Raw genomic sequence first — 10,425 nt, 5'->3', positions numbered from 1 at the left:
GATGTGTTAAGATAGCGTTTGGATAGAATTTAGTTGTTTAACTTCATATATGTGGTCAATTTATCATGAAAGAGCCTATTTAAAAATACAAATTCAGAGAACCGGCAGGGACGGGCAGTGACACGCATTGTATCCGAATAAAGCAACCTATTTTTGGCATGGCCCGTTTAGAAGTCCCCCCTGCGTCACCCCCTGGTGGTCGGGGAAACGAACTGCTGGACAACAGTTTTTTTCTTTGTTTATCTCTGAACTTGCCTACAATCCCTTTAACTATTTATCATTTAGCTGGGGACCCCCTGGAACCCCCTCAAGGAACCCCCCACTTTGAGAGCCACCTCTCTACTCCATGCTCTGGCTTTATGCTGCTTATTTTTGTCAGTGGCAACAAGTAGTTGTGTTTAATAAAACTACAACAAGTTTACCTCTAGTAGGATGTGTGTGTTCTGTGGGTGTGTGCATGTATCAGACAGTTTATGAGTGAGCATGTATAGCAGGGGTCCTCAACAGGCCGGGGCACCTCTCTGTGGACCCTGGGAAAATTATAATTTAAAAAAAAAAAATGTTTTTTTTTTTTTAATAACTATAACCCTAACCTACCCCTAACCCTAAAACCGAAATAAAGTAAGAAAAAACGGGGGGAAAAGTACCCGAATCCGCCCAAATCCGGGCTTCGCGCGCGCGGGGGGCACATACATGTGCAGACCCTAGCCTTATTCAAAAACTTGTGGACCTTCAAGATTTGTTGTTGAGGACCCCTGATGTATAGCATAGCATTATGCGCTGCACGCGTCACAGAAAGCAAACGAGATTCTACTCATTTGGTGTCGGGCATCGGGTCGGGGTAGGGCTCAAATTGCGTTCATAGAGGCATGATATAACTAGAGGGCGGATTGCCCCTCCCCCAGCTATTCATTTCAATGAAAGTGCTCAGTGGCGTTTTGAAGCACCCGGAAGTCTGCCGGAAGTAGAATTATTGAGTCGTTTTTGAGTCGTTTCGAGCAGCCATAGAGTTATGAGCATGCGCACTAGTGTCCTTTTTGCGTCCTACGTCACAAACTGCCTCCATGAACAAGCCCGCGTGTCGAGCCATGAACGCGAGATATTTATTAAATACACTCGAGATGCATATGTATGTATTTATATTATATTATATATACTTATATATATAAATATCTCTATTATATTATTTTTTTGCTTGCATGTATTTCTCCCCGCCTGCAGTTCCAGCTTTGGCCACTGGGGTGGCAGCTTCAATGTTTCTCAGCAACTCTGGGGGCCTGATTGCGTTATACGTTACAACAAAAAAAAAAGGAAAAATACTTCCTGTTCAGAGAGAGGCAAAATTCCAATACTCTAACTTCCACACTTGCTCACTCCACGTGTGTCCTCCGTTGATCGCACTGTGTCCATGACACGGCGCGGCTTTTAAATTAGACCCCATCTCCGAGACAGCGTAGTTTAGTTTCCATCCCATAGCCCGAAGAGACGTGAGAGGGGTGGAGGGTAGTTATCAGTGGCCACAGTTACATGGACAGTTGTATTCGGAATGAATACACTTCTATTCGGAATGGATGAATGGATGAATTCATTCCGAATAGATTTGCTCATGTAAACACCCCAATTGGAATAGAATATTCCATTCCAGTCTGACCCGAATGCATTTTCATTCGGAATAGGAGGGGTGGTATAGACCGTTTGAATCGGGTTAAATCAATCGGAATTGACCATGTAAACACTTTATTCCAAACGCTCCTGTCCGTTTGGAATACATGCATTCCTTTGCGCATGTCTGTGCTTAGTAGGGCTGTCAGAATTGTCCAAAAATGACCTATCAAATCTCTAATTCAGCCACGGTTGGTGCTGAGAAGCGCTCGCTCCTGCGGGATAAAATTAATGATTCTAATAGCGTCATTTAATAAGCCTGTAATGGTTAAGCCCAGACTTGTCCAGGAGAACGGACGCTCTGAGGATTGCTGGGATCTTTTTCTAAACAGGTATTTTAGTCCTCAGTTTTTAAAAAGAATCCCTGGCCACATGACAAAGATTTTTTTTTAAAATCCCTATCCACACGTAAACGCAGAAACGCATTGATCACAGACTGTAGTGTTGCGCTCTCTCTCTCTCTCTCTCTCTCTCTCTCTCTCTCCATTTATTATTATAATGACCATGTGCGAATGCGCGATGACATCATCGTACGGTACCTACATGATAAATGTGACAAATACTATAGGCTAGCCTACGTTTTACCGTGTCTGGTACCAATACAAAAAAAGAAACTGGTCTGAACTTGTAGATCTGCTACTTTTGCATTAAAACGGCGATGACAAAGGAACACAGGCTTGCACCGCATACAACGCTGCCTGGCCAGGAGTCGGTGCGTTGCTTACCGGCTTGCCTACGACCGATAGACCTCCGCCGCCGCGGAGGCACAAGGGGGCTATTGCCTCCTCCCATGCCCACCAGGGGAAGCTCTGCTCCGGGTAGTGGCCCCTGGTCCATGCCCGGGCGTAGGCGGGAACCACTTTGCGCATGTCAAAAGTTATATTCTGAATGAATGCTTTGGTCGTGTAAACGAGGAATACTTTTATTCAGGTCCCATGTAAACAGGTGAGTGGATCAGATTCCTCTATTCAGAATGAGTTCATTCGGAATGAATTCATTCTGAATGAATACATGAGTGTCCATGTAACTGTGGCCAGTGAGAACCAGTCATAAAACAGGTTCATAGGGTGTGGACTAGCACACATGCAGGTGCACATTGAGAATGTATTGAAATGGCTGGGGAGGGGGTGAGATGACATTGAAGTCAATGAGACCACCTGGGTGCAAATCAAGTTTTCCACGCAGGTGCCCCTCAAAGGGGGCCTACGGCTACACGGTACTCTTGAACCTGATAGGCTCTATTCACAGCAGCCATATTATGAAGACATTCACAGGTGTTACCAATGATACTAATGAAGGCTCTGTTCCATTCTGGTCAAACAGAGTCAGCTGATATTGTGCATGTTGGCCCACTGGAAACACTCTGTTACACCAGTGGGTCTACAGTTGGGGTCCAGGGACCCTCATGGGCTTCCAAATGGCCCCTTACAGGTTACGGGTCCATTTGGTTCTATTTGTACACTCTCAGAGTTATGGGGGTCGTGGAAACCACTGTGCTAGACTAAATGGAACACAGCCTTCATTAGTATCATTGGTAACACCTGGGAAGGAAGTGATAATATGGCTGCTGTGCATAAAGCCTATTGTAACATGCGGTAGGTGCAGGTATGAAGAACACCTTACATTGGCCAGTCACAGCTTTTACATGTTCTCGTTCTTTCTCCCATTGGAGGGTCGTTGCCTCATTGCACATAACGGACGAGCCGTCACCGCCATCCAATAACAAAACAGATATTCAGTCAACACTTCTGCAAAACACACTGAAGTGAACACTAGATGTACACTCGCTGTTCAACGCTCCAAGTGGCTTGTGGAGCTCTTTTTCTCCGGTTTCGGCTCCTCCTAGTTACCATTTGGGACGCAAACGATTTCCGAGAGAGGGAGAGAACGATAGAGAGAGAGAGAGAGAGAGAGAGAGAGAGAGAGAGAGAGAGAGAGAGAGAGAGAGAGAGAGAGAGAGAGAGATTTCTCACAGGGATTCACACTAAAGGGCCCCAACCTCCAAAGCCTACAGCAGCACTACATATATTTATTATTTCACCAACGCTTGTAAAATAAACATGCAGAAGTACACACTGTACACGTGTACACCAGTGATTCTCAACATGTGGGTCGAGACCCCCAGGGGGGTCATTTGATTAACATTCCACATTGTTTTTTCACTTACACAGTAAACACACCAACATACAGTATAGTGGTAGAGGGTATCTGGCACATTTCTAAAGTTACAGTTTAAGGACTTTTAAGACCTTTTAATACGGCTAAAATAAATTAAATACATAATAAAAAAATAAGACCATTAATGCGTCAAAAGTAACCAACACACTATAAAAATGGTCAAACATTGGCCAAATTCTCAAATATTACCAAATTGCGAAAAAAGCTGATGCTCACAACGCCTCGCGAGTCGCAACGCTAGGCAATGTGAGCTTGTAGATCGGCTATCTTCACAATATGTATCTGTGGAACCGAGTCAAACTAGATGTAATGCCTACAATTCCAAGTGCTTGTCAGGGTGTGTCTCCAGTTTAAATATGACTATTTTGGGGGTCGCAGCCTGAAATGTTTGAGAACCACTGCTGTACACAATGCTGTACACAATGTACACAATGTACACAATGTACACAGTACACACGCTGGGAAAAAACACACATCAGGAAGAGAGGAAACAAGGGAAGAAGAGCAACCTTCCATGTTTTTTTAAGAAACGTGAACATAGCAGAAAGTCAGTGTGTTTGTGTCCAAATATTTCCTGTCTTACAAGCACCACATTCCATCCAGGAGCACTGTGTGTGTGTGTGTGTGTGTGTGTGTGTGTGTGTGTGTGTGTGTGTGTGTGTGTGTGTGTGTGTGTGTGTGTGTGTGTGTGTGTGTGTGTGGGAGGGGGGGGGGGGCTTGGGGTGTTGGGTAAGATGTAAATTCATCTCCCATGTGTGTCTGTGATGTTCAGCTTTGAAATGGAGAGAGCAGAGAAACCATTCCTGTTGTTACTGGTTACTGGCCCACTCCTGTTCTCCCCTCTCTCTCTCTCTCTCTCTCTCTCTGTGTGTGTGTGTGTGTGTGTGTGTGTGTGTGTGTGTGTGTGTGTGTGCGTGCGTGCGTGCGTGCGTGCGTGCGTGCGTGCGTGCGTGCGTGCGTGCGTGCGTGCGTGCGTGCGTGTGCGTGCGCCCACGCTTACACCAACGATGGCGTCACTCATTTTAATTACCTTCATCCTTAATTAGTTCCACAACAAAAAGAAAACAAAAAAAGTTCTGACATTGTTTCACAACCATGATGTCATGGTTTTTATTCTCTCTGTTCTACTCTTCTCCTCCCTCTCCTCCCTCCCCCTCCCCTCCCCTCCTCTCCTCTCCTCTCCTCTCCTCTCCTCTCTTCTCCTCCCTCCCCCTCCCCCTCCCCTCCCCTCCCCTCCCCAATAATCCCCGATTATTTTTGCGTTACCGATGATTAAGACCCCTCTGTGAGGAAGTTTGTAGAAACATAAGATCAAGAGTGCAGCTGCAGTACCACATTGGAAACAAGTGTCTCTTTATGCTTTAACCCTTTAAGGCCGGGAGGGGAACGCATGTGTGTCATTTTAAGATTTCTTTGGCTAATCAAAAATAGCAGATATACAAGCTCATAGCGCGGCACCGAGTGAGCTATGAGCTTGTATATCTGCTATTTTTAGAAAAATCTTGAAAATTTGTGCAAATCATTTTTAACTCAAATATTTGCTTCTGGGGGTCCCTGGAACAAAATATGTTTAGATGGGAGGGGGTCCGCGGACAAATACATATTATATGTTGGGGGTCCTTGACATGAAAAAAGTTTGAAAACCATTGAAAATATAGCAACATAAAAATAAAAAATAAAACAACTTTAGGAAATAAAAAACTGTTAGGATTTAGAAGGCATTTGTAAAATCCCCAGAAGCAAAGATTTGAGTTAAAAACTTTCGCTTTAAAAAGGAAAACTAAAGATTTGCACACATTTTCACGAAAAAAAATAAAATAGCAGATCTACAAGCTCGTAGCTTGCTATATGTTGCAAGCTATGAGCTTGCATATCTGCTATTTTTGAATAGCCAAAGAAACCTTAAAATGACACACATGCGATGCGTTCCCGGTCTTAAAGGGTTAATGTGTTACCCTGGGGTTAAGTTATAATGTGAATGATTCTACTTGTACATCTTTTACCAAAATCAAATCAAATCAAATCAAAAGCTAGCCTACCGGAGTGACCGCCAGTGTTGTGGAGGTGAAGCTGTGCTAGGCTTCACCAAGGCTATTTGCATTGACTTCTCTCACCTAGGGTGACCATATTCTGAATTCCCAAAAAGAGGACACTTAAAATTTTGGGGGGTTATGTTACCTTAATTCGGTTAATTCGGTACAAAACATGTACTCCATTAAGTGTAGATGTCCAAGGTTTTTTCAATGAATGACAGGCAGCGCGATGTATGTGCTGTCCAGTGTGTGTGTGTGTGTGTGTGTGTGTGTGTCTCGTTGCTGTCAGCCTGGAGCCTGTCAGCAGTGTTGCCAAGTCTCGTGAGAGAAATAAGGAAACCAAAATAAGGAAACCAAAAACAAGCCAGAAAAACAAGCCAAATTTTGTCCAGAAATTGCGTTAAATAAGCGGACATGGCAACACTAAGATCCTGAGTAACGGCATTATTTTGGAAAAAGTAACTACGTAAGGAAGTGCTCTAATTGCAAAACTAACGTGTTAGGTTACTCGTTACCCCAAAAAGTTTTCCGTTACAGTAACGGCATTAATTTGAACCCTGTTACCCCCAACACTGCCCATCAGCCACTACTCCATGTATAGCTCTTTGCACAGCAGGGACCAGTGGAGGACAAAAAGTACTCACCTCCAATACTAGAGTCTAAGTATAGATTACTCCTCCTGGTCAAATATATTACTACACAGCTAGTGAAAGTTGCTCTTTCAAATGTGTACTTGAAAGAAAGTATCAAACTTTATATCCCAAAGTTGTAAAGTCCTTCATAACTGTAACTGTAACGATGAGCCAGCTGTGTGTGTGTGTGTGTGTGTGTGTGTGTGTGTGTGTGTGTGTGTGTGTGTGTGTGTGTGTGTGTGTGTGTGTGTGTGTGTGTGTGTGTGTTTGTGTGTGTATACTGCAGCCCCTGAAGAGTATACTGTAGCCCCCCCCCCCCGGCCCCCCGGCGACCAAAACAAAGCCTGTTGTGTTGCGTTGTGGTGGGAGGAGAATTTATGCATGACATTAAAGCTCCTTCAGAGACGCCCGTGACCTTTGCACCCCGACCGCTCGTAACCCCTGACCCCTAGGAATGTGTGTGTGTGTGTGTGGGTGGGTCGTAATGGCCGACCTGAAGCGTTGCATGTTGGGCTGCATGCTGCTGATCCTGGAACAGATCCTGTGCAAGATCCCTGTCGGAACACAACAGTTGTCTCATTAACCCATCAAGACCTGGAACTGTGTCATTTTTAGATTTGAGCTAAAAAGCATTATTTTACACTTTGGGCTATTCAAAAATAGCAGATATACAAGCTCATAGCGCGGCACCGAGTGCCGCGCTACGAGCTTGTAGATCTGCTATTTTTGAAAAATCGTGAAAATGTGTGCAAATCTTTGAATATATATTTTTTTAAAGCGAACATTTTTAACTCAAATCTTTGCTTCTGGGGGCTCACTGGAACAAAATATTCTGATGGGGGTCCGCGGCCAAATACATATCATTTTGGGGGTCCTTGACATGAAAAAGATTGAGCACCACTGATATAGAAACATACGTTTTTCAGAAAACTGTTGGGATTTAGGAGACATGTAGAATCGGCTTCAGGTCTCAATGGGTAAATATCTGCAGTCTCAGTGAGAGAGAGGTTTGATTCCCCGGCCCCCCTGCGCCCCTCTGTGGGCAGCCATCACCTGGGTGAAGCCGTAAGATGGATTTCCCTGTGTAAAAAAAAAGAAAAAAAAGAAACAGTTGTGTAGTTGTGTGTTGTCTTGTGTTGTGTTGTGTTGTGTAGTGTGGTGTGGTGTGTGTGTGTTGTCATGCAAATAAACAGCAACTAGTGGTCGAGCTTTTCGTTGTGGCTGTGTGTGTGTGTGTGTGTGTGTGTGTGTGTGTGTGTGTGTGTGTGTGTGTGTGTGTGTGTGTGTGTGTGTGTGTGCGTGCGTGCGTGCGTGCGTGCGTGCGTGCGTGCGTGCGTGCGTGCGTGCGTGCGTGCGTGCGTGCGTGCGTGCGTGCGTGTGCGTGTGTGTGTGAGAACAGGATTACAGAGGGACGCTAAACAATCATTAAAACAAGACTTGAATACCCGGGGGATTTCTCACACACTAAACCCCTCTCTGAGTGGGTGTGGTCTGACTCTGAGACTGTGAGGGTCTGTGAGGACCCCCTCACCTCTGTTAGAGCAACACTCACACACTGTGGACCAGTGGTGGAAAAAGTACTAATTTCTTTATTACTTAAGTAAACGTATCAATACTGCAATGTAGCTTGTAACGTATCAATACTGCAATGTAGCTTGTAATTCTGTTACAAGTAAAAGTCCGGAATTCAAAATTGACTAAATTTACAAAAGTAGAAAGTACTCATTATGCAGAATGTCCCATTTCACAAGTTTTCAAATGTATGCAATGTATATAAATCCTTTGAAAATAGCCGATCTATAAGCCCACAATGCGTCGTGACTTGTAGATCGTCTATTTTCAAATGGCCGAAATGTATATAGGGCTGAAGTGGTCAATGTATGTTTTGTATTAATAATCAAAATCTACAAAGTAACTAGTAACTAAAGTTTTCTAATAATTGTAGTAAATATTTGCCTCTGAGATGACAGTAGATGTAAAACTACAGAAAATTGGAAATACTCCATTAAAGTAAAACATACCTCAAATTGTACTTAAGTACAGTACTTGAGTAAATGTACTTAGTTACTTTCCACCATTGCTGTGGACCCACTCACCCAGGGCTGTTACGATTAGTCAAAAAGGTATTCAGCACGTGGTACTGTCAGACATTTAGGCTAAAGGGATAACTTAAAAAAAGTCCTGGGGACTCCATTGTGGTTCTATGTATTCAATTAATCAACATAGCATAAAAATAACACAATAATACATGTCATCAACAAATACAAAACTCATATATGTATGAAGGAGAAAAAGTAAAAACGACGGCAGTGAATGACACCGCCTTTCTATGGGAAATAGGCTCTATGCACAGCAGCCATATTGGGAATGCATTGGGCCCCTTCCTTACTTCCTTCACAGGTGTTACCAATGTTACTAATTAAGGCTCTGTTCCATTTAGTGTGGCATAGTGGTTGTCTTATTTTCAAGGACCCCCATAACTCTGAGAGTGTATAAATGGAACCAAATGGACCCTTACGGGTCCATTTGGTTCCATTTGTACACTCTCAGAGTTACACACCCACCATAAGGGGCCATTTGGGAACCAAAATGGAGTGTTTCTAGTGAGCCAAAATGCACAATATCAGCACCCTGACCAGAATGGAACAGAGCCTTCATTAGTATCATTGGTAACACCTGTGAAGGAAGTAAGAAGAGGCCCAATGTCTTTCCAATATGGCTGCTGTGCATAGAGCCTATCGCATTTATTTTGTTTGTTTTGAATGAAACCAGTGATTCACATCTATTAATGGATGATGTCAGGATTCCCCATTTTTCTGGCAGAGTTGTAGAATGAGTATTTCCCCATGTTTGTTCTATAATTGGGTAGTACCAGATTGTTTCCCTCTAGTATTGTGGCTGTGGGTGTCACTCACTTTGGAGAAGTAGCTAGTCAGGTATGAGGGTATTTAGGGCACTTTGGTATCTTCAATACCATTCCCATTTGTATTTGCTTAACCCTGTCTTCTACCCTAAGCCATCCCAGACTTGTAAAGTGTGTTGGAATTGGGTGGTTCATGATGTTATATTAACTAATTTTGCTGGGGACCCCCTGGAACGCCCCTCAAGGACCACTGGGGGACCCTGGACCCCACTTTGAGAACCAGTGACTTGTACCCCTGAGGGGTGTTTGTGTATTTGTCCAGGATTTGATGACTGTACTTTTTTTTTTTTACAGCAGCTTGTAAATATTTGTATCCCTGTACAGTACATGAATAAGTCATTAAAATGACCTTATTTGTGTGTGTGTGTGTGTGTGTGTGTGTGTGTGTGTGTGTGTGTGTGTGTGTGTGTGTGTGTGTGTGTGTGTGTGTGTGTGTGTGTGTGTGTGTGTGTGTGTGTGTATGTGTGTGTGTGTGCGTGCTTGCGTGTGTCTACAGGGCTCTGTTCACATACGATGGAGTCAGCAACAAGTTGAAACTAGCAGACTCAGGAGGTGAGACGACCTTCATATGTTTCTTTCATAAAGACATTATTATCATAATTATTAAACATTTCATTAATGATCTGATATTTGTGAATCATTATTTTGTTCATAATTGACCTTTGACCTGTCCATGTGTCCACCTGTCCCATATGTTTAATCATCTCATATCTCCATATTTCAACTTTTGTGTGTGGGGGGGTTTATAAATATTGAACCAATGAAAAGTATTAACAAGAGCTTGTGACTAAATGAAAATAATCATTATATAGATTTTATAGACTTTGGCTATTAAAAACATGGCAGATCTACAAGCTCATAGCGCGGCACCGCTATGAGCTTGTAGATCTGCTATTTTTGAAAAATCGTGAAAATGTGTGCAAATCTTTAAATATATATTTTTTTAAGTGAACATTTTTAACTCAAATCTTTGCTTCTGGGGGGTCCCTGGAACAAA

The 10,425-nt window shown here is 43.3% G+C and overlaps 1 protein-coding gene across 2 annotated transcripts in view; it reads left to right on the top strand.

Moving 5' to 3' along the window:
* LOC311044418 (uncharacterized protein) overlaps positions 1–10,425 on the top strand; it is a 99,469-nt gene that overhangs the window by 29,124 nt on the left and 59,920 nt on the right. For both annotated transcript variants that reach the window (XM_084055973.1, XM_084055972.1), the window contains exon 2: positions 9,925–9,980. In XM_084055973.1, coding sequence (XP_083912099.1) covers positions 9,925–9,980 — 56 coding nt within the window. The remainder of the gene's footprint in view (positions 1–9,924; positions 9,981–10,425) is intronic.

The sequence above is a fragment of the Gymnoscopelus microlampas genome (genome assembly GCF_963454915.1).
Source record: "Gymnoscopelus microlampas genome assembly, chromosome: 4".
NCBI classification, from domain to species: Eukaryota; Metazoa; Chordata; class Actinopteri; order Myctophiformes; family Myctophidae; genus Gymnoscopelus; species Gymnoscopelus microlampas.
The sequence above is the reverse complement of the archived record's forward strand: the minus strand, read 5'-3'. Positions and strand labels throughout refer to the sequence as shown.